The sequence below is a fragment of the Lissotriton vulgaris genome, chromosome 2_1 (genome assembly GCF_964263255.1).
Source record: "Lissotriton vulgaris chromosome 2_1, aLisVul1.2, whole genome shotgun sequence".
Classification (NCBI taxonomy): domain Eukaryota; kingdom Metazoa; phylum Chordata; class Amphibia; order Caudata; family Salamandridae; genus Lissotriton; species Lissotriton vulgaris.
In genome coordinates this window covers 705,115,754-705,142,698 of record NC_141687.1, presented here as the reverse complement: position 1 = coordinate 705,142,698, position 26,945 = coordinate 705,115,754, and the positions used below count along the sequence as shown (strand labels likewise).

At 44.4% G+C, this 26,945-nt stretch overlaps 1 protein-coding gene across 1 annotated transcript in view; it reads right to left on the bottom strand.

Annotated features, from left to right (window-relative positions):
- Positions 1 to 6,106: 6,106 nt before the first annotated feature.
- Positions 6,107 to 26,945, bottom strand: part of LOC147731008 (uncharacterized) — a 33,382-nt gene continuing 12,543 nt past the window's right edge. Inside the window, exon 2 of the mRNA XM_086954135.1 lies at positions 6,107 to 6,198. Within this exon, the coding sequence (XP_086810261.1) occupies positions 6,107 to 6,198 (92 nt within the window). The remainder of the gene's footprint in view (positions 6,199 to 26,945) is intronic.

The following is a 26,945-nucleotide window of genomic DNA, read 5'->3' as shown; positions in this document are numbered from 1 at the left end:
ATTACCTTGCCAGGAAAGTGGGAGGAGCTAACGGATTTGCCGAGGTTGAGCTTATGAACACTCTCCGGAATATCGCCTCTACTCGCATTGGAAGTATATATCAATTAATAAACATGGAAACCCCTGACGATCTAGAAATTATTGCTTCCAAATGGCACACTAAACTTGATTCCCCTCAAAGTATATTTTTCAACTCCCTGTGTTTATCACAGCAAATCCTTATTTCGGCCAAACTGCAAGCACAACATTTTAAAACTATATTTTTTTTGTATATGACACCTAGCAAAATCATTAAATGGGGATCTGGGAGAGGCACATTATGCCCACGCTGCTCTGAGATAGGGGCAGACTCTATACATATATTTGCAACATGCCCAATTATTAATTCCACCCTACTCAGAATACAGAACTTACTGAGTAAAATAACAAATCAATCAATCCTTCTGAACCCTACTACTATTCTTTTGGGAACACAATCAGACTCTTTGAGAGTAAAAGAAGAAGGGCTAATATTTGTAGCAATGGCAGTATGGAGGATATGCATTTCTTCTGGATGGTTAGACTCAGAGTCCCCCTCCTATGCACAATGGCTGGCTAGATTAGTTGCCACATATCATCTTGAAAAATCTGTATATGCTAAGAAGGGAAGAAGAAAAAGGAAGATGGGCATTGAAGTTTGGGGGGCATTCTCCAAATGGATTGATCAACAAGGGCAGGCGGAAGTAGAGATATAAAGGGCCATTAGAAATCTACAAAGTTCTGTTTCCTTTTACCTTTTTGTTTTCCTTCTTTCCTTCATTTTTCTTGTTTTTCTTTCTTTTATAGACATATTCTTCTGTCACATTTTTTTTACCAGCTTTACCCTATTTGCTTTTTTTTCATCTTTGTTTATAAGTATCTGTGCCACTGTTTTGTTATGAAGATGGAAGGTGGGAGGCGGGTGGGTGGGGGGGGGGGGCACGAATTATCTTTCTTGTGTAATCTGTTAAGACTCCGATTTTGTGAAAATTAATAAAAAAAAAAAATTAAAAAAAGTAAACTTGTTGTTGCACAAACTGCACCTGCCTAATTTGCGACCGGGAATGGTACAGCTGGCTATTATACTGGTGCTCAGCCTGGGTGTCTGTGTGAGAGAATGTTGGTGAATAGAATGTTCATGTGTGTGAGAGTCAGTTGGTGGATGGGCTGAGCAGCAGTGAGGCTGCTTCTGGTGGGGCTCTCCTTATGTAACATCCTACCTGAATACATTTCCATAAAGAAACTGCATGGACCAGACTACATTTATTTACAACATTTTGGCGACGATTTGAGAAGAAAGAACCTGCGTTTGCCACCTACAATAGCAAATTACAACCGCTAAGTAACTGGATGTTCTTGAAGATGCTGGCAGCACCAGCCCCACCAGTGACCACAACACAGGTCAGCCCCAACTCGGGATTGTCAGTGCCTGCTGCATTTTCACCCTGCTTGTTTTGCTGCCTGCTTGTTCAACCTGCGGGTTGTGGAAGGAAGACTGTGTGTACCCTACTTAAGATACTGGAACTAAGGAGCCTACTAAAGAGATTTGAAAATGAGTACTGAATCACCAAATGCAGCTCATGCAGAACTTGTAAATTTGGTATAAGTACCTCCACATATCGAACATCAGTGTCTGACTCAGAACATACATTAAGAGAACATTATACATGTAGAACGAACCATGCTGTATATGTACTCAGGTGTAGCTGTGATTTGTGGTATATTGGCAGCACCAGGTTACCTGTACATATGCGCATATTGTAGCACCTTCATGCCATTGTGAACTCGGATCCAGCATATCCAGTCGCTAGACATTTCAAAGCTGAGCATGAAAACTTTCTCAAATGTCTACTATACTTTGTGATTGATGCAGTACCCCTAATAAGAGAGGAGAGAATCGTGAAAAATCACTGCGCCAATTAGAATCTCAGTATATCATAGAGCTGGATACCAAGGGGCTGCAACGTACCTGTTTTTTCTGCATTTATGTCTCCCCTACCAATTGATCATAGGTTGGCTATTTTTGGAGCTTAATTAGGGGTGGGTGGAATTTGCGTAATTGTGTTACGCAAATCTCCGCAAAACGGTAATAAATCTCCACGAACATGCAGAAATTCCGCGAACACACGGAATTGCTTGTTTGCGATGCTGTTTTTACTGTTCGCAATCACTGTTTGCGAGCTCGGGGGAAATATCTTGCGTACACGCATTTGAAAACGTGACAAGCAAAAAAATTTACGAAGCCGCGGAAACCAGAATTTTGGGAAATTTCGCGTTCTCCGTGGAACGCGAAATTACCCAAATTCCGGAACAGAATTTACTGCCCAGGCCTAAGCTTAATGCGCTTTTTTAGAGGGTTTCCATTGAATCAAAGTATCATAATCCATTGCTAACTGTGTCATTATGCTTTTTTCTGTGGTACTTTGATTCGTCTAAGGACTTACGATTGGCGATGAGCTGAGTTGGAGCTACATGTTCGTATGCATATTTATCATTTTTAGTATTAGTACTACGATATATGACATTGCATTTGTGCTAATAAATTTCAGCTCAATATATCATCTGCTGCCTTTCCTTGATTTTATCTTATTTTTGGTAAGGGACTTTTTATTTTTTGTAGCACTGTTTTGCACATTATTATTTTCATCCCCAAGCACTAATTAGCACTTTTCCGCTTACGGGCATGCAGGACATAGCAAAGAATATTCATTTTTTAGGGTAACTGAATGTTTACATTGCGCATTTGCACTTCCAATTGAATGATTTTAACTGTCAATTTTTAGACCTGTTGCTACAAGACAATATGATATTGGGCAGCCAATAGATTAGTTATAGTCATATATTTCGGACCTTATTAATACAATTGGTGTTGTGTATATTGTATTTATACATTTTATGCATTTTTATACTATGTATTTTCGCGTTTGCATCTGAGTGGATATTATTATCCTTAATCAATTGTTTACATTAGCGTTTTTGCACATGCAATTGTTTACATTAGCATTTTTGCACCTAAGGGGACAATGTTTTTTTCTACCAATTGTTTACATCAGCGTTATTGCACATGCAATTGTTTACATCAGCGTATTTGCACATTTAAATGACATTGTCATGCATTTTTCAGGCAGAGTCCAGTATTTGCATTGTATAAAAAACAGCATATTTGCACATGTATTTTTACAACTATTATCAATTTGGTCCACTCCACAGTGTTAAGATTTACTTAAGAGCAAAGTGCCATTTATATATATTTCAAAATTTTTAAATATTTATTCATATTGTTAAGTTATATGTTCAATAGCCATGAATGAACTTTTAGAGGTTTCCTCATTGTGTATAGCAAATTGTCAAGTATTTTTTCCTTTTCTATTTTCCTGCCGACCACGTGATCAGGAAGTGCCTGTGAGTTTAAATTTCCCCGTTATTCAACAGTATCTTGAGTGACAAAGGACACAGTTCGTGTCCAAAACGCGTCTTGTGACTTGCACCTGGTGATCCTGTGGTGTGAGCGACTGTACGAGGATATTGCCAGTTTATATAAATAGATATCCTCGTTTCTCTATTTCTTCAAAACAGCTTTCCAGATCATTTCATATATAAGTAACTGAATGTTCTTGAAGATGCTGGCAGCGCCAGCCCCACCCCCACCAGTGACCACAAGACATGTCAGCCCCAACTCGGGCGTGCCAATGCCTGCTGCATTTTGACCCTGCTTGTTTTGCTGCCTGCTTGTTCAACCTGCGTGTTGAGGAAGGATGACTGTGTATACCCTTCTTAAGATACGGGAACTAAGGAGCCTACTAAAGAGATTGGAAAATTAGTACTGAATCCTGAAGGAAAAGGGAATGCAACGGAAAAGCCCTGGCCAGCCCCACCAATATCCCTCATAAACAGGACAGCCTGCAGCCTGGGCAATTGACCTTCTACTACTCTGCAGCATGCTGTCATCCTGCTGCCTTGAATGACTTGTGCCTTCAGCATCTTCCTGAGTTTTCCTGTTTACTTTAGGCCAACAACCTGTGTTGGGAGTGTCAGTGTGCGACAGCAGCTTCTGTCTACATCCTTTGTGTACAAGGTATGTGCTTTCTCCAGTCTTGGCAGTTACTTCTGTGTTACAGCAAGTCAGCCTGAGTTTATTATGGTGCGTGACTTTTATTGAGCATCCTCCTACATACTGTGGCTGGATGTGGCACTTGTGAAGTGGCTTTTGGATGCTGTGGTCTATGACTTGGTATTTCTTCAAGAGACGTCTGGTGAGCGCCAAGACTGACATTCGCCAGTGTCCTTGGTAAGGCAACTTTGGTCCATTCTTTAATTATTGGAAGTTGGGACTGGTCACGTGTGTAGGCCGTTGTTAGCACGCGCACCCTTTCAAAATGACCTCCAGAGAACTTGCAGTTGGAGCAACCTTACCTGTTGTCGTACATGGGTTGCTTCGCGAAAATCTTGTGTGACGTTGCACCCTCATTGTTTCTACGCATCTCAAGGCCCGCAGAATACATGTGCCTTGAGCCACCCGGCGTGGCATCACCAGTCTGTGCCGCCATCTTGTGGTTGGAGGCTGCTCCTTCCTTTCTCAAGGGTGGTTCCTGTTTGTTTACTGCCAACCGCACTGTTCGCTCAATGAAGATTCAACAAGTTCTTGCACTTGACCCTAAACTTCGCGATTTCTTTTTCACCAGCAATTTGTGTCTTTCTGCTGATTCACGTAGGAAGTTGAGACTTCCTTCAGTGAACTACGGCAACTACATGAAGTGTCTTTTGGAAGGACACAGTACATCTTGGATTACTTTACACAGGCTTTGCAGGACATTAACCATGAGGAAGTCACTGAGCGACACCGCATTGGATGCGAACAGCCATATCGAGCTTTGTGAGAGGACCTCGGGTGAGAGATCACTCACCGGAGTAAGAGACTTCTTATTTGTTCATTTCATTGCAGCAATACTGTTGTGTGGGGGTGGTTTTCAGGTGGTGAGTTTTGTCTTTAGGGAGGTGTGTACCCTTTACGTTGAGGTTGTGGCCCAGTTCTGTTTCATAGGGACATACGTACCCTAAAACGGTTGTGGATGATTACGTTGCCTCTGATTGGGATGATGTTCTGGGCAGTTTACATTTACATTGCTACATGCTGTTACTCTTACTTCTTGTTTTTTTTTTCTCTCTCCTTTTGTGTCCTGGAAGCCGTTCTTTTCGTCATTTTTTCTTCTACAGATCTTGTTCTTTATATGTTAAGGGAAGGGTGCGCCTGCGTAGATTCCGTGTAGAGTGTTTGCTACACATCAGACTCTTACTTGCTGTTAGGGGAAGTGCATATGTTCTTACCTTATGTGCGTTTACTTACCTTATTTCTAGGTTGCTTCTTATTTTCTTTGCATTGCTTGCAGTCAAGGATTGCATTGGTAGTGTTTTCCCTCGCATGTCAAGGTTTGCGCTGGGAATGTTTTTAGTTTTGTGCGGAGTCCCTTCCACACATCACATCCAAACTTGTTGTTGGGGAAGATGCATTGTTCTGTGTGGTCCATTTTCCATACATTCCATGCACGCCAAGGTTCGAATTGGGAGTGGGTTTTTTTTCTCACGTCAAGATTGCGTTAGGTGTGTTTTCCCTTGCACGTCAAGGTTTGCATTTGATGTGTTTTCGTTCTGTGTGGAGTCCCTTCCACAAATCACACCCAACCTGCCATTAGGGGAGGTGCATTTGTTTTGTGTGGTCCGTTTCCCACACATTCCACCCCAATTTATTTTGTTGGGGAAGTTTTTGAATTATTGTGGTGATGTGATGTTATTATGTTCTGTGTGGATATCCTCCACACATATATACTGGGTTTTTTTCTTTCCTTATTGGTTGGTTCTCCTTCACACTTTTGTTGTTGGCACCCTTGTACTTGTCTTGTGTTTGCCTGGTCAGCTTGCATGATGCTTGTACTTTGGTTTGGTGGTAGTTTTTTGTGCGGGAGTGTGGGTTGTGTTGTGATAAGAAGGGAGATGGTGTATTCCCGTGTCTCTTTCTACCTTCTTTATTCTTTCTGCATGAATTTGCCACCTTTAATTTTTCATGCTACTTTTCAGAACTATGTTATATTATTTATTTCTTGCATTTGTTCTGATATTGGTCTAAGAGTTTGTGTATTCCCTTAGAGGAAGGAGATGTGTTATACTGCAGCTCAACCTGGGTATCTGTGTGAGAGAATGTTGGTGAATGGAATGTTTATGTGTGTGAGAGTCTGTTGGTGGACGGGCTGAGCAGCAGTGAGGCTGCTCCTGGTGGGGCTCTCCCTGTTGTAACATCCTACCTGAATATATCTACATAAAGAAACTACATGGACCAGACAGCATTTCTTTACAACACTGGCCATTAAAGTTTAATAAAAAACGAGTGCAAATGGATTTGTGATCCTTTTCAGTATATATCGGCTGTAAAAGGTGTGGTATAGGAAGAAGAGACATGCTAGGTAAAATATTCAGAATTTAAAATCTAAACCATTTCGAAAGGTAAAATGTAATTCCCAAAACTCCTCCCTGTAATAATCATCCTATACATTGCGCAAAATGCAGATCTTTATCCAACATGCCAATAGAAATCTGAATTTATCATATATAGAAACTTTCCACATTTTGGCAACTTCACAAAGGCGTCAGTTACATTGTTTTTATAAAGTTAGATTTAATAATGTTCCAGCATTCAAGGTTGCGCAATTCATTAGGCCCTAGTAACACACTTCACCAAACCTTTCAGAGCAGCATCTAGTTTGCCTCAGATAATGGATGATCACAGAAATGCTATTTCCCGTGAACTCTGCTTATATTGCTCTGGAGTTAATCCAATCGATATCCTTTGCCAAGGAATTATATCTCTGCTGGTGCATTTCAGTGTTGTGAGCGAGATAACTCTAGGGATACCCAGACCTTTCGACTGGAGAATGGATAATTGCATTTTCCAGGAAACATTTAGAAAACAGAATGCGCCATTTTGGAGATGTCAACTGTTATGATTGAAGCATTCAAAGCGGTCATGCTTTCAGTCTGCCATTTGAGTAACCCAACTAGACCACAAGTAGATGGAGCGTGTAAACTCCATTTCACCTTCTACTATGGTACACGTATAAATATCGTATCAAAAATATTGATGACCAAAATATGGGCAAAAATAAGATAAAGGGTTATTATACGTAAGTTTGTATAAATGTACCTTGACGATAAACATATATTCAAGGGTGCGTGAATATGATGCTAAGATGAGTACATTTATCCTTTTCATGCTTCCCTCCACAATATCTTGGTTGTCGATATTCTTGTTAGCATGGTGATTTTGTATTAGATATTCTGACATACAATCCACCTAGATATTTCAAGTCATTTTGAGTCACTTTTTTCTAACAATGCCGTCAATCTTTACCTATGGTGCATTTGTTTTTTGGGAGCCCTCAGTGTGAAGAAGGAAACTGAGCCTTGATCAGTTTCACATCCAGCCTGTTTTGTGCGGTACTGCGGCCTGTGCATCCTTCCAAACAGACGGCTTCTGCATGGGCTACTTTGCACAACATTTCTACCTCTGAAGAGTGTTACTTCATTTCTTTTAATTGTGTGCATTTTCTTTGAAGGGTGGCCGATATGTTTCAAGGAAACGTTTGTCTTTGTGAACGAACCCCTGATGTTTTTGTTGCCCCTGCTGTTTCCAATTCTATTCCGCACGAGAGTATTTCTACTCCCACACGCAACATGTCTGTTATGTGTTAGACCAGGCAAATCTTGTTTCCTTAACTTTGGATGGAGGCCTCGCATAATGGCATCTCATTTGCTCATCTACTGCGGCCACATCTTAAGCATTTCAAGGTAAGAAGATATAGCGAACACACTCATTAAAAGTAGCCATCGGGAACTCCCCTTCCACACATCAAACTTTGCTTATGCAATGATACCTTTGCATTTGAAAATGTAGCAATGTAATGAGAAATGTAAACAATCTACAAGGCAGAGATAGTGACATATTAATGAAGACGAGAAAGAATACCTTTTCATCGGTCAACAACAGTGTGAAGAAAGTCACAGATTTGGGGGCAATATTAATACATGACAAGATAGGAATTCGGTTGATGTATTTTCAGTACTATTGATTAAAATAACACAGAATTAAAAAACAAATGGGTCTTCATAAAGGCAAATAAAACAACTGTCCTATCCTACCCTGTTCGGTCATGATGTTTTGTGTAGCCATCATGTCTGTCGCGGGCCTGTTGCATAGAATCATGGAAGGGGTCTGTGAAATCCAGATACGTTGGATTATAGTGTGTGATGGCATCCACATCACATTTTTGCTTAGATGTTCATAGACTAATTGATCTTCTGCTTTTAGAAAATATAACCATCTACAGAATTTCACTTTTTATAAGCTTTGTAAAGCCTAATTCTTCCCATATTAATCCACCATACAGTTTTCCAGTATAGGTATGCTCTGACAGCTGAACTTGCCTGTCTGTGACGAAGAACAATTCAGTTAGTGATTCCTGCTTTTTAGATAAACCATAACATAACATAACATAACATAACATAACATAACATAACATAACATAACATAACATAACATAACATAACATAACATAACATAACATAACATAACATAACATAACATATCATACCGACATAATATAACATAACATAACATAACATAACATAACATAACATAACATAACATAACATATCATAACATAACATAACATAACATAACATAACATAACATAACATAACATAACATAACATAACATAACATAACATAACATAACATAACATAACATAACATAACATAACATAACATAACATAACATATCATACCGACATAATATAACATAACATAACATAACATAACATAACATAACATAACATAACATAACATAACATAACATAACATAACATATCATACCGACATAATATAACATAACATAACATAACATAACATAACATAACATAACATAACATAACATAACATATCATAACATAACATGTTGTGAATTTCAGCTACAACGTAAAGTTTGGCCTTCACTGTTCAGAGTATCAAGCTGTCAAGGGAAGGTATTGTGCCTATGGACACTTCTAGGGGTGAGAAATCAAGTTTAACATAAGCCCATGCTAACGTTTTCTAAAAGGAGCCTGCCCACGAAAATGCAATAGAGCTAATAACTTGACTATCAACCACATTGAGTTCTGCCAAGTACCACGCACCAGGCTCTAGACTAACGCATTTCAGTGTGGTGGTCTACATCGCCACACTGAAATGCAAAGTCACACATTTATAGCGCCTCCTCAGCTGTCAAGCTGGAGGGCTCTAATTAGCACCACTGTGTGACTGAGAAAGCTAGTGGCAGCATGCATCCACGCTGCTTGCAGAAGGCTTTGGGGATGGCTCAGCTGAGCTCGCTCTGGCTACAATGTTACCCATTCACCTGACACCACAACATTCAGCACTGACGTCACAAACGAGGACAGCCACTCATTTGTCACACAGACGCAACTGTAGGTGGGCATGTGCGGGGCACTGCAGTGCACAGTTTAAGTTTCAAACAAAGCAGTCTTCATTGACTCATTTTTGCTCAAGATAAAGTGTCACTCATTGTTGTTGAATAATTACACTGAAATTATGAAGATGTCACAGATAAGCAATCTGAAACCTTGGCATCTATTCACATATTAGTGTATCAGCTTCACTTCATTAAGTCTCATCTTGTCATCTATGGCTAACAGATGTGAGATCAATGTAACCTTGTCTACTGTCATAGCTTGAGTAATCCTCAATAACAATCCAGCATCTTTAGCATAGTTGTAGAAATACATTACCCTGAGTGTAGCAATGCCATAAAAGGAAACAAATCGATGTTAAACACAATTGTACCATTCATTTAGATGTATATGGTAAAAGACCAATGCCTGTGTCAGATCACAGGTATTCTTTCATTCCATCAAGTGTCTGTATTTTGGAGTCTATATAAAGGCAATAAATGGTAAGCATCTGCTTCTTAGACATCTTAATTCATCTGATTTATATTATTTAGTGGTATGAGATTTCCTTTTTCTGACTGCTTGACATGGTTTGCTGGTTTGCATGACCAGCAACATGGGTGCCTGGCCAACCGAAAACATGTGTCCTGAACGACCAGTGTGATTTTTGCTGTGCAGTGGGATTTTCTGAAAACTGTACATTGATTTGTGCCTGTTTTTATTTTGTGTGCACTGCAGACATTACTGCCATCACTTCAACTCCCGAAGCGGACGGCTCACCACTTTCTTTGCCTTCAGACTCACCACATACGGGCACTTATCATGGAGGCCCATACAGCCCAAATTGCACACATACTTTGACTCTTCCAGGACCGTGATTTTATGCCCTGAAGAAGCTCATTCTTATGAACGAAATACGTTGGCTGGTATTGTGTATTTGGACAATTATGAAAATAAAGAATTGATTAAGACAACTTTAACAGGACCATATGATTTATTGACTTATTTGACCAAAAACCTTTTATTATCGAGCGGTGCACCACTCTACAAGTTTGGGTTCATCCATTATCTGCATAGCAGTTGGCACCCAACGACGGCAGGTGCTGAAGTAGCTTGTGCACAGTCAACCGAATTGACCACTGAAACAAATACGAAGGGAACACATCAGGGGAGTGCTGTCACAGCGTCCGCCATTGTCCTTAACTGTACCTTATTACTGCCATAAGTGTTGAAGATGAACATTTTTACTCTGGAATACCATTAAGTTTTGAGGCAGAGAGGGACCAGAGTCATTATTGGTGACATCAAAAGGAGTGGAGATAATGACAGGTAACCCATGCAATACATTTGACAAACTCTGCCCCTAAAGAAATTGGCAAACAAAACAGGTGATGGACAGAATGTGGATCAATGTCACACATTCACCCCAGTCCAAAGATCTGGGCCCAAATCCATCGTTTTTTTGCACTCCACACCACCCTGGGTTAGACAATGGCGATATGCAAATCAGCTCTGACCCTGTGCCCCATGGGAACAGTCCAGTCCGAACTACAAAAGCCATGTCCTTCCCAGAACGGAATCAAGCATCCGAGGACCAGACCGGTTTCGAGGTAACACCTCTCATCAGCCCGGCTAGCTTCACTCCAGTGGTGTGGAGTGCCTGGGACCCACGTCTGAGCATCCCCAGCGCACTTATGGCGGTAATTGCAAACAAAACAGGTGATGGACAGAATGTGGATCAATGTCACACATTCACCCCAGTCCAAAGATCTGGGCCCAAATCCATCGTTTTTTTGCACTCCACACCACCCTGGGTTAGACAATGGCGATATGCAAATCAGCTCTGACCCTGTGCCCCATGGGAACAGTCCAGTCCGAACTACAAAAGCCATGTCCTTCCCAGAACGGAATCAAGCATCCGAGGACCGGACCGGTTTCGAGGTAACACCTCTCATCAGCCCGGCTAGCTTGACTCCAGTGGTGTGGAGTGCCTGGGACCCACGTCTGAGCATCCCCAGCGCACTTATGGCGGTAATTGCAAACAAAACAGGTGATGGACAGAATGTGGATCAATGTCACACATTCACCCCACTCCAAAGATCTGGGCCCAAATCCATCGTTTTTTTGCACTCCACACCACCCTGGGTTAGACAATGGCGATATGCAAATCAGCTCTGACCCTGTGCCCCATGGGAACAGTCCAGTCCGAACTACAAAAGCCATGTCCTTCCCAGAACGGAATCAAGCATCCGAGGACCGGACCGGTTTCGAGGTAACACCTCTCATCAGCCCGGCTAGCTTGACTCCAGTGGTGTGGAGTGCCTGGGACCCACGTCTGAGCATCCCCAGCGCACTTATGGCGGTAATTGCAAACAAAACAGGTGATGGACAGAATGTGGATCAATGTCACACATTCACCCCAGTCCAAAGATCTGGGCCCAAATCCATCGTTTTTTTGCACTCCACACCACTCTGGGTTAGACAATGGCGATATGCAAATCAGCTCTGACCCTGTGCCCCATGGGAACAGTCCAGTCCGAACTACAAAAGCCATGTCCTTCCCAGAACGGAATCAAGCATCCGAGGACCGGACCGGTTTCGAGGTAACACCTCTCATCAGCCCGGCTAGCTTGACTCCAGTGGTGTGGAGTGCCTGGGACCCACGTCTGAGCATCCCCAGCGCACTTATGGCGGTAATTGCACATGGGGCACAGGGTCAGAGCTGATTTGCATAAAGCCATTATCTGACCCAGGGTGGTGTGGAGTGCAAAAAACAATGGATTTAGGCCCAGATCCTTGTACTGGGGTGAATGTAAGACATTGATCTACATTCTGTCCATCAAATTGTTTTTTGTAATTTTCTCCCTGAGTGTACTGGGGTAGCTCAGACGTGGGTCCCAGAGCCTCCACACCACTGGAGTCAAGCTAGCCGGGCTGATGAGAAGTGTTACCTCGAAACCGGTCCGGTCCTCGGATGCTTGATTCCGGTCTGGGAAAGATATGGCTGTTGTAGTTCAGACTGGACTGTTCCCATGGGGCACAGGGTCAGAGCTGATTTGCATAAAGCCATTATCTGACCCAGGGTGGTGTGGAGTGCAAAAAACGATGGATTTAGGCCCAGATCCTGTACTGGGGTGAATGTAAGACATTGATCTACATTCTGTCCATCAAATTGTTTTTTGTAATTTTCTCCCTGAGTGTACTGGGGTAGCTCAGACGTGGGTCCCAGAGCCTCCACACCACTGGAGTGAAGCTAGCTGGGCTGATGAGAGGTGTTACCTCGAAACCGGTCCGGTCCTCGGATGCTTGATTCCGGTCTGGGAAAGATATGGCTGTTGTAGTTCGGACTGGACTGTTCCCATGGGGCACAGGGTCAGAGCTGATTTGCATAAAGCCATTATCTGACCCAGGGTGGTGTGGAGTGCAAAAAACGATGGATTTAGGCCCAGATCCTTGTACTGGGGTGAATGTAAGACATTGATCTACATTGTGTCCATCAAATTGTTTTTTGTAATTTTCTCCCTAAAGAAATTGGCAGCAAGTAAAAGTGTAATAAAGAGCTTTGCTGGTTTACTTAATTAGTTACAAACAGACTTCATTTTCATAAAGCTGTGGGTTAAGCAGAGGTTTAAGTGAACAGAAAAATGTGGGGATTCTAAATTTAAAGGGCTATGGGTAAGACATGTAATTAATAAATATTCATTGGAGTTGGGGTATGTGTAACCGTGGCATGTCCTTATGCCTGTGGGCTAGAATTAAAGTGATCTCTTCCTACTTCACTTGATCCTCTCCACCTCCTCCTCCTTCTTCTAGTATTTCTCCTTCTCTTAATCATCCCACTTGGCCGTTCTCAGCCTTCTGGTCCTCCTCAACTTGCTCATCATCATCTTTCCAGATCCTCACCAGGCCCTTATCTTTCTCGTTCTCTCATTATTCTCTTGTTCCTCCTCCTTTTGGTTTACCTCCTAGTGATGGCCGTCTTCTGGGGTCTGACCCAACCTTGGTACTTGTTATTGAGTTTCTGGTTGGCAGAGGTATTTGTCCTTGTCCAAACAGAAACCACAATCCTAGTCAGTGTAAGTCACAAACACATCCCAAAGTAACCTGTGCTCACCCTCTGGTAGCTTGGCACAGAGCAGTCCGACTTGTGTAAAGTATTTGTGCAACACTTCAAATAGTAACACAGTGAAAACACTACTAAAAGACTCCACACAAGCTGAGAAAAATAGAACTTAATTTTCTAATAACCAAGACCAAAATGTCGAAATCCAATGAATGGAACGTGATTCATGAATTTTTAAAGAAAAAATAAGAAAATAGCACTTACAAGAACTGATTTGGAATATCTAATCATGCTGCCCAACAGTTCATGCCGCCCGCAATAGAGCACGGGTCTAATACAGGGACCAGGTTAGGCCCGCTACAAAAGTACCTTGATGCATTGGTGACAATGACGAGATGCGGGGTGCCGACAAGGCAAGGGGTCATTGACAGTCCACACTGCGACGCATCAATTTTCTTCATGCAATGGTGGGGATGCGTTGGTTCTGAAGACAATGCACTAGTTCTGAAGGGAATGTGTTGACTCTGCTTTGGAAGTAGAAGATGCTTCACTTCCAGAGGCGATGTGCTGGTTCCAAGATATCATGCATCAGGATTTTACACGCATCAGCGGCGATGCATCGGTTTAGAGAGCAATGCACTGGTTTGAAAGTGATGTGCCGGTCCTGATCCCACAACAGCATCAATGAGTTGATTCTGCTCTTGCAGCAGAGGAAGCATTGGTGCTGTATTAGAACACCTCAGGCCTACTTCCTGTGGTCCAAGGTGTAGGTGCAGGGTGGTTTGAAGTCTGTTCTATCCCTGAGTATTCAAGTCAGAAGACTAGCCAGCTAGCCCTTAGAGACATTCTGGGTTCTGGGGGCAAGTCCTTGCCCAGGAAAAGAGGGTAGCAGGCAGCAGGTCAACACAGCAGATCTTCCAAAGCAGCAGTCCAGCATACTGGCAGTCCTTCAGCACAACAGTCCGTCTTCTTGGCAGGGTATCCTCAGTAGGAGTGAGTTGAGTCAGAAGTCCAATTCTTATACCTAGTGGTGGATTTGAAGTGGGAAAGATTTCAAAGACGGGCTTTGAAGTGCGCAGAGGTCTTCCTTTCCTGCCCTGGCTCAAGACTCATTACTGGGTAGATGCAGCCTTTTGAATGTGGACACGTCACAGTCTATTTAGATGTAAGTGTAAGGCTGTGTCCAGCTCCTCCTTCCCATCCTCCCAGGAAGACCCATCAAGTCATACATAATTTCCCTTTGCGTAACCATGCGTTTAAAAAAAAAAACTATTTTCCAACCCATGGTAATCTAATTTAGCATTACTTTTCTCTACACTGTAGATTTGAAAAATGGCAGCTTTATGCAATAACAAACTGTAGTAAACATGCCTTGTTAACCGTTCAGACAAGTATAGTGCTAGTTACCCAAGGCCTCATATGTAAATCATCACTAAGCAGCACAGCATAATCATCTATGCTTTAAAAACATGTCTTTCACTGATGATGTATCTTGATTATAAAGGAGGTGGACCCCAATATAGCTTTGTATTGAAGTGTATCCAGTGAAATTCCAGCTTGGCACTAAGGGTGCTGAGCATTGAGGCATGATCGTCTTCATTGTGAATAAGGCTTTGTTGTGCAATACCTTCTTTTTTTTTTTGCATCATCATTTTGCAAACTGTTCAGGAGTTCTGATCATTAAAATATAACACCTACCTCGGAGAGATGGCTGCTTTCTGAGCCTCTCTGCCTTGACAAGAACAAGCTAAGATTAAAGATTGACCCCTGCTCCACCATCTACCAGAGTTGACAAGTCTCTTACGCCTCTTTTGCTCTGCAAGCTAAAAATGTGGTCATACTCTTGAACATTGGCGAAGGAGTTCCGCCTCTCTTCTAGCCACAGCCCACCCTTTTTATCTACAGCCAATCAAGGTGCCAAAAATGGAACTCACAATCTCTGCGCTGAATTGCAGGCATTACATGACTTACACCTGAACAAAGAAACAGTCTACTGATTCTACTTTTGATGCAATCTGCAGGGTACTTCTATCTATCTTTTCCAGCCTGCAGGCAGGTCAGCCTCTGCTCATTTCCGGGCTCTGGGTGTCTGCAGTGAAGTAAACAGATATTGGCAAAGCCTGAATTCCTTAGGCCTGAAACCCTTACCGGGCCTGTAACTTCAAGGGGCTCCCGAGCTGGTGTGGTTTTTCCCCAACAATAACCAATGCTTCCCTATGCCCACTTTGTCATTCCATCTAAGTCTAAAACTAGTAGGTTTAGTTATAGTTTGTCAGGCTGTACTCCAGTCTACCATGGCAACTGAGGGAAACAGTACGTATGTTCATACAAGTTTCCACAACAGTAGCTTCTCTGAAGACTATTTTGTGAAAAAGAATTAAATGTCTCTGACATGCTAGAAGTTCTTTCCCTAGTGTGGGGATCATTTATTTGTTTTCCACTTCAAGACTCCCAGCCAGACGCTGTTTTTTTCCTCTATCGAGGGGTTGGGGGGATCCCCCTGCTGCTCCCATCAGACTGCGAGACCCCGATTGTAGAGGACGGTTCAGATATCTGGGGATCCACATCAGTAGGGACCCACAAACATTTCTCAGAATAAATCTTTACCCGCAGTTATAGAGACTGCACAATGATATAGTAAGTCACATGACTCAACGTTGCACGCTCGTGGCGTCTTGGGCGTGCCAGAACCAGGAACACAACACGTACGTTGCCGCTCACCCTGTCGGGAAGAGCTGTATTTTACAAGATGATGACCCATCCACACCTGATCTACATGTGGCAGAACACGCAGTTCAGTGTGCCCCCGGACGTATTTAGAAAGTTAGGACAAGAGGTGCGGAAGCCACTGTGGCAGAGGAGGGTGTACGACGGGGGTCTGGGGATTCCTGACATCCAACTATACTATTGGGCAATGCAACTAATAGTAATTAATGACTGCCTTGCCAAAAACACCCTGGTAGGATCTCAAGTCCCAGGGTGCAACTCGCCTCATTCTTGCTGCTGCTGATGAGGGGAGAGGCGCGTCCCCTGCAGCGCAGGACGTTCTTTTTCATGGCTCTGTTGGGGGCACCTTTCTCTTTGCCAAAAACACCCTGGTGGGACACCAGTCCCAGGGTGCAACTCGCCTCATTCCCGCTGCTGCTGATGAAGGGGAAGCACCAACATCACGCTTAAAGCGCTGCCTCAACACCGGGGTGCGGGCTGCACCTGGGCAAAGTCTGGGACAAGGGTGGGTCCATCATTGCCAGGAAAAGACAGGGCAACCCCCTTGTGTTTGGTTTCTTGACGGTTTCTGCGGACCCACCACCACTTCACGAGGTACTTGAACTCTACTGTCTGTTTAGTTGGGCTAGTAATAGGCTTGGGTTTGCATCTCTGGCCATGTCTCAACTTGCCCCCGGCACTGACTTTTTGACGATGTGTGAGATTTATTGATTTTTCTCTGGCCACTCAATTATTTGTTGCCATTCATCCTCTCCAGCTCTGCAACCCTTTCACTGGGAGAGGTCTAACTCTGGTATTTACCATCGTGTGGCCAGAGAAGGACTATTGTTTGGTGCACTCAACTAGTTTTATTGGGAGACTGGGCCACCCCTGACAGTTTTAATAGAGTAGTAAACTATTTGGAGACTAAGTAATGCCAGTTATGCGACAGAGAGCTCTCAAATATCCTTTCCACTTTGCATCCGGTTAATTCTCTTTTGTCCTGGGATCGTCTGGCTCTGCCGTACTCAATGCTTCCGGTGCTGTAATATTGCAGCAATCCACAAACACTTCTTAATTGTTCTGCCATGGGGAATTGTTTCTGTGGGTTACTGTTGTTTACATTTTGAACAAAAAAACTGGCTTTTTTGCCTATGATCTAGGAGTGAGGTATACCCGACATAGACTGGTTTGTTGATTTGCTATAGATCTGTTGTCTTTCTGCCTGTTTTAACTTTTTTTATTTTTTATTTGTATCAAGTACCCCAGTAAGCCCAATGGAAGCTATGGGAAAAGAAAATCTAATGAGTGTCGGGTGGAAATGAGAATATGGTGGTCCAGCTAAAAACTTGCAAGGCAAAGCAGGGTCGCAAGCCTATAGCGAACAATGTAGATTTTCCTAGTTATTATGACGGAAAGTCTTAATTTTATTAAAGACACGAAGGCGAGTATTATGCATTCTAATCTTGCGTTTATTACAATAGCAGCCAAATAAGTGAAAAAACTACAGTTCCCAGAGGGCCAGGCGAGAACTGGGCCATGGGAACAAGAGAAAACGTTAGTACATTAGCCAATCAGCACCGTGTAAACAGATAAGAGAACACACTGACTGCGCAGCTTCCTCTTTTCGCTGCGAGAAGGTCAGATAACATTAGAAAACAAAGGAAAAATAGCCAAAACAATAGAAACAGCCAAAGTCCAGGAGCAGATATCTTGAACCACAGGGAGCCAAGGGCAAAGTCCGATTGGAACAACTGGAGAAGGCGTTGAGAGAGCCGAAGAAGTCCATGATGGAGAGGCACGAAGTCGATGGAGAGAAGACCTCCTATGATGAAGCAGGTGGCAAGGCCGGATTCGCTGTAGGGAGGGAGAACACAGGTTAGTAGTGTAGCGGTGGGATTTATTTCGTAGAGCCATCAAGACTTGGTTATTCCCCTGAGTTTTTCTTTATGAGTCCATGGTCCCTTGGTTGTGTTGTGTTGGATACCTTGTCAAGCGCCAGGACGCTCCTTCGCTGGAGCAGCTGTGTGCTGAATAAATACTCCTAACATAACATAACATAACATAATACTCGCCTCCGTGTCTTTACTAAAATTTAGACTTTCCATCATAATAACTAGGAAAATCTACATTTTATGGCAAGACCGGAGGCTCATATTATGCTTGTTTAAAGCATATTAATGACATCAGAAGCGACAGAATGAACAGGTTTACAGTAGAACATGCGAAAAACACTGTCATTGGACCAATCTGCTGATCTCAGGATGTCTTCCAGACGGGAGCCGGACCAAAAGGCCTTAGAGGCCATGGCTCCCCTGGCCGAATGCGCTCCGAAAACGGAGACGTCAATACCGGCAAGAGACATAACCCAACGAACCCACCGGGCGAGGGTAGGGGAAGAGACAGGAAGGTGAGGTTTGCGAAAGGAGATAAGGAGTTGGGAACAAGATGACGCCCTGAGATCAGCTGTCCTTTGCTCATATACTTTCAAACACTGTCCCACACAAAGCTGTGGTTGATCAGGGAAGTAAGGGTAAAACACAGAATCTAAATTAGTCTTAGTTCTTCTGCGAATCTGGAACAAAACACCTGTAGGAGAGAATTGTCTGGAAGAAACATCCAAAGCTCTAACATCAGAAACTCTTTTAATCGATATCAAACAAAGTAACATGGTTAATTTAGCAGATAACATTTTGAGAGATAAGGCACAGTTAGCAGGCCAATTCATGAACAGTTTGAGGACTACAGAAACATCCCATAAAAAGGAATACTTAGCCAACTGAGGTTTTGCACATCGAACTCCCTTGAGGAGGCAACAGATCAGAGGATGAGCGCCAACTGGTTTGCCATCTATCTGAACATGATTGAGAGAAATTGCGGAGCGGTATAGGTTAACGGTACGATAGGCCTTACCGACACTGGCCTCAGAAGCCAGAAAATTGATAATCAAATTTAGAGGGGCTGAAAGGGGATCGATATCCCTCTCCAAACACCAGCTTGCCCAAAGAGACCAAGCGGATTTGTATGCTTTGGAAGTTCCCGGAGCCCAGGCCTGGTTGATGAAGAGAGTAGCCTCTTGCGAAAGGAGGATGTTAGAAGAGGAAGGCCGGAAACTTTCCAGGCCGACAAGGTCAAGGAGTTGTCCAGAATAAGACTGTGACGAAGGCCCTGGGGATTGAGAAGAAGATCGTCGAAAGATGGAAGGAGAACAGGAAAGTCTATTGCCATCTCCAGCAGGGAGGGGTGTGGAAAGTGAGCCCATACTACTATCGATGCCCGGGCTGCTGGCGCAAGTCGCCTCTTAGTTCCCATTCTGAGTAGTTACCAAATAAAGAGACGGGCGCTGGAAGCAGGAATCACAAGAACAGGATTTATTACTCATGAGGAGAGCCTGTCATTTCGGACGCGAAACACAGTGTCTTTCGGGAGGTGCTCCGACAAGTTCTCGGAGGCATCGCCTTTTATACCCTTACAGAACATTCCTTATTGCAACAACAGCATTGTGAAACAAGAAAACGACATCCCCCTGATCCTCGTGTCAATCCCACCCCACATGCATCCACAATAGAAACCCTTGACCTGCTGATAAGAGGAGGGGGTAATCAAGCAGTTGAGTGTTCCGCCGATTCTTGGGACATGTGCGCCTGATCATAGCCCAGGGGGTGGGGAGGCCAGAATCAATAGTGGGTCCTTTGAGGAGGAGCGATTCCATACAATAAGGGGCAGTAAACAGTGTCTCCCGGCTTAGGTGATGGCCTCGGACATGTGTGGATAGTCCACTGCGGAGGGAGGGTTACTGACAGAGGGGTTATTCATGAAAGGAAAAGGAGGTGTTGGTCAGGCGCGGCCGTGACTTCCAAGGACAGGGTCTTGCAGAAGAAGAAGGTTTATGACTTGTCCATGTGAGGGAGGAGGGGAGAGCCAGGGTGCGCACAGGGACAGAGTCGCACGGAGAGAGAGGTCTTATGACCCGCACATGAGAGAACGGGGGCAGTCAGATACAGCTGGGGGTTATGTCAGCTGAGGCGAGGGATGCTTCTTCAAGAGGAGATGGGGGACTTTGCGTGGGTCAAGCAGGAGGGTTGCGTTTCGTAGCAGGGTCGCGCAGAGGGAGAGGGTTTCATGGTCTATGTATGTGAGAGGGGGGGGGTTCAAATACGCGCAGGAGGGAAGCCGGGGATTCCGGCGAGCGGGCAAAAAGGCCATGGTGCCTAAAATGGCTGTCAGGTACATGTGGGCACGGGCTTTTACTGGCGGAGTGGTGTCGTTAACGTACAGGGAAGGGAATGGGAAAGGGCAAATGAACGCTGCTTATGTACATCAATTTCGTTATTTTCCACAGTCGCCGCTTTTTACATAACTAAGTTAATTTTTCCCTATTCTTCCTAGTAAATGGGCGTACATATAAACAAGTGTGGTTGACGAAACGGCATTTGTCAATATTAACATATTGCATATAATCATGAACAGTTGGTGTGATTGGCAGAATACGGCACATAGGAAATTGCATTTACAAACGAACTTCATAGCATAAATGCTTCCGACTTTCTCAAAAATGTGACCAATGAACATTTTGACCAAGTAATTGAGGGAGGAATTCAGTCCAAATACGATCTCTTCGTCACAGTGTCTTTTTAACAGTGAGCCATCACTGGTAGGCTCTAGTCCGTGTCCTTTCGTTGGCGCTGTTGAGCACCGGCGGTGGAGCTATAGGTCCAGCTCGGATCCATCCTTATGCGTTGCAGGGTGCGGTCAGTCCTCTGCTGTTAGACCACAGTCCTGTTCCCTAACCAATCCTTTTAGTGGCGCCTTATGCTCGGCACCCATATTCCTGTGGCGTAACCCCATTTCCACCTAGATGTTGTTCTTCCTTTCGACAAAAAGTCACGTGGAAAAGGGGGTATGGTTCTGTAGTCGATGGGGGAGAGAGAGCGGAGTGGGTCAGATTTCCTGGGACACACCAAAGGGACCAAGGGAGCAATGGATAACAAGCAGGCAGGCCCATCAACCGGGCTTGAAAAAGAGGGGACGGAGGCTTCAGGCACGCGTGGGTAGGCGGACAGAGGGCTTCAGGACAGCCCTTCATCCTTTCGTTTACCACATTGGAGAGTGCTGCCTCGTCCCGTATCTTGTTGTGCTGCAGCTCCACCTTTGGTCGAGGTCGCATGTGTCTCATGATCTCCAGCCGGGCTGTGCACCACGTCCGACCCTTCTCCTCCGATGATCGTATATCTTGGAATGGGTAAAAACAAGTTTTAGAGGACTGGCAGGAGAAGAGATTTTTCAACATTTGAATTCCTCTCGCAATCCTAGCACCTGGGGGTCATGCTCATTAGTCATAGTCAGAAGTCTATTACCAGGAAGTAAGTATGTGGGTATTTCTACTGTGTTTGTACCAAGTCTAATCGGTGTTCATTCATGATACATATGGACAGAGGTCAGATTCCTATCACTTGCGTATTTCATCAAAAATAAACATTCAGGGGAGACTCGTCCTTCCAACCCGAGCCTTAGCAGTCTTACATTTCCCTTATTAGAGCCGGCTAACCATTTTTAAGCAGAGCGGGGGTGCAATAATCGTAGGGCGGTGCTAACGCATTCTTCTCGAGGGGCGACAGTTGGTCATGGTCATTAACTATGTATCGGGGACAGCAGCTGGGGTCAATCAGGTGGTGCGGGGACGCTTCGGGCATTCGCGCTTTAAGTGAAAGAAAAAAAAAAAAAGGGGGGCGGGGCAATTTGGGCATTGGGGTCAATCTGGACATTGGCGCTTGTTTCTAACAACAACAAAAATAGGGTGCCATTGACATATAGTTCCCCTTTTAAGAGGGCCAGATTAGGGGACCTTAGTCGTCTCACCTGTCCTTTCTTTCTTAGCCAATTCGAGTTCATTCATTTTGCAGAAAGGAGAGGTAGTAATATGGCAAATTACAATCATTTTATTTTCTGTCAATTTCATTGAACACCTTCGTGTTCGATAAGTATCCAATCAGACCAGTGTCAGCGGGACACAACTTTTATCACAAAAAGGAAGATGGAACAGGGGGACTCTCGCAGAGAGTGAGAGTCGTCCGCAACCTAAACGAGCTATTCAGTACACGTATGACATGTAGAGAGAGAGAGAGAGAGAGAGAGAGAGAGAGAGAGAGAGAGATAGATAGGGGGGGGAGAGAGACGTGTACGAAAATAGGTCCTTTAGTGTGCTCATAACACAGAACAGCAGGGGTTAGGTAGCACAGAGACACGAACAGAGGGGAGACATAAACTCATACAGTACATACACACAAAACTTCAGACGAAGGAAGACAGTACATATATTACATACAAAGAAATTCATGACAAGACATAGAACAGTTATTGGCCAAAAAAAAGATCTCTTTTCATCTTTAATATCCTATTTATCTACGGGTTCAGTTCTTCTTACCTATTCCTCCTTCTTCCTCTCGCTTGCTATTTTTGCGAGTGTTCTCGATTACTGATACTTACACCTCGGTCAGCCGATCAGAAATTAACCTGGTCAAGCTGTTGCCCACGGTTGGATCTTAAAACGCTTTTGAGTTTCTCCTTTTGGTGGGAAGTTCTCCAGGCTGAGGCAACAGAGGGTATTGATCAGGAGTATAGCCGGACAGAGGTTTTATCTATAAGAGTGTGAGAAGGAGGTGGTACATTTCGAACATCAACAACATTCCTACCTTCCCAGACGGGTGGTGCCTGGGTAACCCTCACCTCAGGACTTTTCCTAGTCCTTTCCCTATCTAATTTAAACGTCATAGTTGTATTATCTAGCGTGCTAATTTCGAGTCAATTTCCGTCATACAGTACCCGTCAAGTTTCTATGTCAGTCCATCCTCCCAGTCGCTCTAACGTGCTAATTTTAAGTCAATTTCCGTCATACAGTACCCGTCAAGTTTCTATGTCAGTCCATTCTCCCAGTCGCTATGCTCTAATGGAGGAACAGTCATATCTGAGTCTGGCATAAGTACTATGTTCAAATCCCCTCCTTCCTTTATCATCGGTCGTTCGATCATCGCTCTTCCATTCTTCAGCCGACGTTCCGACGCGACCTGCAGAAAGGAGGAGAAGAAGGGGGTGGGGGCAGCATTCAAAACACACCAACGAGCATAGATCCGAAAATGTTGTTACCTACCACATACTCGACCTATCTCCACGGGGTGCATTCTCTACCATCTCGGCGTTTAAGCCCAGAGGGACCATCAGTGTTAGATAGATAATCGTTGATGGTCTGCGTATCTACATGAATCACCTGATCGTGGCTTTTTAGGTCATGTGCAAGGGTGGTGGTCAGGTGGCATTTCTTCGGTATCGTTTTAAGGGCGTCTGAAACACTTTTCCGACTGTCTGTGACACAGAATGTAGTTGCTAAGTATCGGGCCCCTTTAACCTTCAACCTTAGTCATACTGCACGTATTTTATGTCGGTGACAGTAGCCATACATTTCAATAACATTCATAAATACAAACGCTACGATAATTTTTGCGTGTTCAAGAAACTTTAATGAAAAGGTTGGCGCACAAATACGGGCCTACAACCCAGTGGGCCGGCTACGGAGCAGACTGGAACTGGGCATAAGAGGAGCGAAGTCGGTGGCCATTTATTCCATAAAGTGCAGCAGTGCAATGAAAATCATATCGAACTTTCTTAAGCAGCAAGTATAATGCGTGTCAAGCGTTCAATAATATCATCTCATTATCCTACTATTTACTCAATACCTAACGTATATCAATTCATTGTTTACATGCTCAATCAGTGCCTATTTCATACCATTTTATAGCTTCCAACACATAATTAGTACCCACTCTAAATCAGTTCATCGTCCCAGCACATAATCAATATCCATCTTATATCGCTTTCTTTTCCAAGCACATACTCAATATCCATCTTATCTACTTTCATTGTCCAAAAACTGCATACATATCTCGGGGCATCAAAGCTGAGCAATCAGGGTGCAACAAGGGTTTTCTTTAAAAGTCTCATTTTGTGTCGGCGCCATTTTGGGCGAGGTCAGGCGAGTCCCAGTATAGTCAGACTGCCTCCACTAACTCGTGGTAGGACCAGAACCTTCCGTTGGTAGTTCAAAGATTTTTCGCAATGTGGTAACAGTCTAGCAATATAGACCATCAGTCAAAGAGTGGGGAGGGCGGCAACAATTTTTCCTACCGGGTCATTCTGGTGTTCCACCGGAACTGAACAAGTCTGTACCTTTGCTGTATTTTAGCCATTTCCAAACTGAGGCTGGTGCCGGCAGGAGTGCGCCGATGTCGCGGTTCCCAGTGAGGGGGACGGGGGCGCCCATGCGGAGGGGTCGGGGGGCCCCCCGGCTCTCATAGAATCTTCAAAGTTGAGGAGAGAAGGCTCGGGGCGTGTGCCCGTCCCGGGCAAAAAACCGCTTTTCGATGTGGACCCTCTTTAAGCAGGAGCGTTGGGGTGTCGCTGGAAGCCTCCACCTGGAGGGAGGTGGGGGAGGCTCGTTCGCGCCGCCTCCCCCTTCCAGCGACCCCGCGCCGTTCTTCGGCTCCAGCGCTTCGGTATTGGCCGTGCCAGCTAATGAAGATGGGGGGGGTCGGTGGCTGAGGCAAGACATCCCCCCCTTCATGTGGCGGGACTACCTGCAACTCTCAGGGTTGTCCGACCTCGCCTTGGCTCCGGTCTTCGATGATGGCCAGATCAGGCAAAAGAGGGGGGGGGGGGTCGGTGACTGAGGCAAGACATCCCCCCCCCGTGGCCTGCAGGGCAGCAGAAGAGGGGAAAAGGAGAGATTTTTCGGGCCGTCCGCCCTGCAGCCTCCCCTTCCAATGGCGGCCAGCCAGGCCCTGCTCGGCACACGCTGAGGCCTCGCCTTCCGGATAGGCGTAACCGCGGACCTATTGCACATCGGGAGTTTTCCGGAATGGGGGTAGGTGTCTTATTGATTTGTATCTATTTCATGTTACCGTTATTTGGGTGTGGCAGACAATGAGGCAGACATGTTGGGAGCAGGAATAGGCAGTGGAGCCTAGCTACCTCGTGGCTGTCTTGCTGTCAAACTTTTCGCCATTTTATATTTCTTATTACGAACTGTTTCTAATGTTTCTTATTTTTAGTGAAGTCGAAAGCTCATCAGGGGGTTACTGACTTAGCCCGATTTCTTTTATTTTTCCTTCCTTTCCTTAGCGTGTTTCGAGCTAAAGTTTTCTGTTAATAGGGTACGGTAATCACTTCATTTTTATATGTCCTTTCACTAGGGGTACTCCTGGACGGACCAGGTGAGTTACCTCCAATAAATGGTCCGGGTTGGAACTAGATTATCAATCAGTGGGGAACACATGTCCCTTCATTATGGTATCATCCTGGACGGACCGAACGATGTACCTCCAATCACTGGGGTAGTCTCCTGGACGGACCAGATGGCCTACCTCCAATAAAGGATTAATGAGTGGGGAGCATATGTCCCTCCATTAGGGCAGCCTCCTGGGCGGACCAGGTGGGCTACCCCCAATAAATAGTCAATCAGTGGGGAGTGGGTAGGTCTGACGGATTACAACGGGGACAAAAGTCTGCATCACCTACCCTTCTCTATCTGCAAAGACTAGACAGAATATTTCTATTCCACGTTGTTTGCAAACAGAAAATACCTCAAACGAACAGTTCCTTGGACAACAATGTCCAGCCAATCAATCAATCAGTGGGGAGAAAAACAGGCATGACGGATTACAACGGGGACAAACGTCTGCATTACCTGCCCTTCGCTATCTGCAAAGGGAGACAGAATATTTCTATTCGCCTCTGTTTGTGGACAGGGAAGATCTCAAAGAGCAACAATCGATTATTAATCGATATCAAAACAATCAGTGGGGAGAAAGGCAGGCATGACGGATTACAACGGGGACAAAAGTCTGCATTACCTACCCTTCTCTATCTGCAAAGAGAGACGAACGTTCCTATTCGCCGCTGTTTGCAAACAGAGAATGTCTCGTTCTCAAGAAGAGAACCAATATTTCAAGTAGCATCCAAAGCTAAATGAACCAATAACAACAATATCAGTATCCAAATACTGATTCCAATACAATCAATCAAACAATCAGATGGATAAAACCATCCTACCAATCAGGCGTAAAACGCCCTACTTAATCTTACCCGGACCGGACCATACGAACAGTTCTTTGTCTTCCTCCTCCAGCGCCCGATCGTTCTCTTACTCCATGCAGCATTCCTGTGGGATCCAGTCAGGACAGTAGGTCACTCGAGAGAGGTCCGTTCAGAGTCGGTGAAGTTCATTCGATCGGCAGCCGGACAAGGGCCCTCTCAAGGCAGGTATACTCCGATCATTTAGATGTTCACCTCATCGTCTGGATCTCTCTTACTGGACCTTATGTCACTGATGGACCCCGCGTTGGGGCGCCAATTGTGGAAAGTGAGCCCATACTACTATCGATGCCCGGGCTGCTGGCGCAAGTCGCCTCTTAGTTCCCATTCTGAGTAGTTACCAAATAAAGAGACGGGCGCTGGAAGCAGGAATCACAAGAACAGGATTTATTACTCATGAGGAGAGCCTGTCATTTCGGACACGAAACACAGTGTCTTTCGGGAGGTGCTCCGACAAGTTCTCGGAGGCATCGCCTTTTATACCCTTACAGAACATTCCTTATTGCAACAACAGCATTGTGAA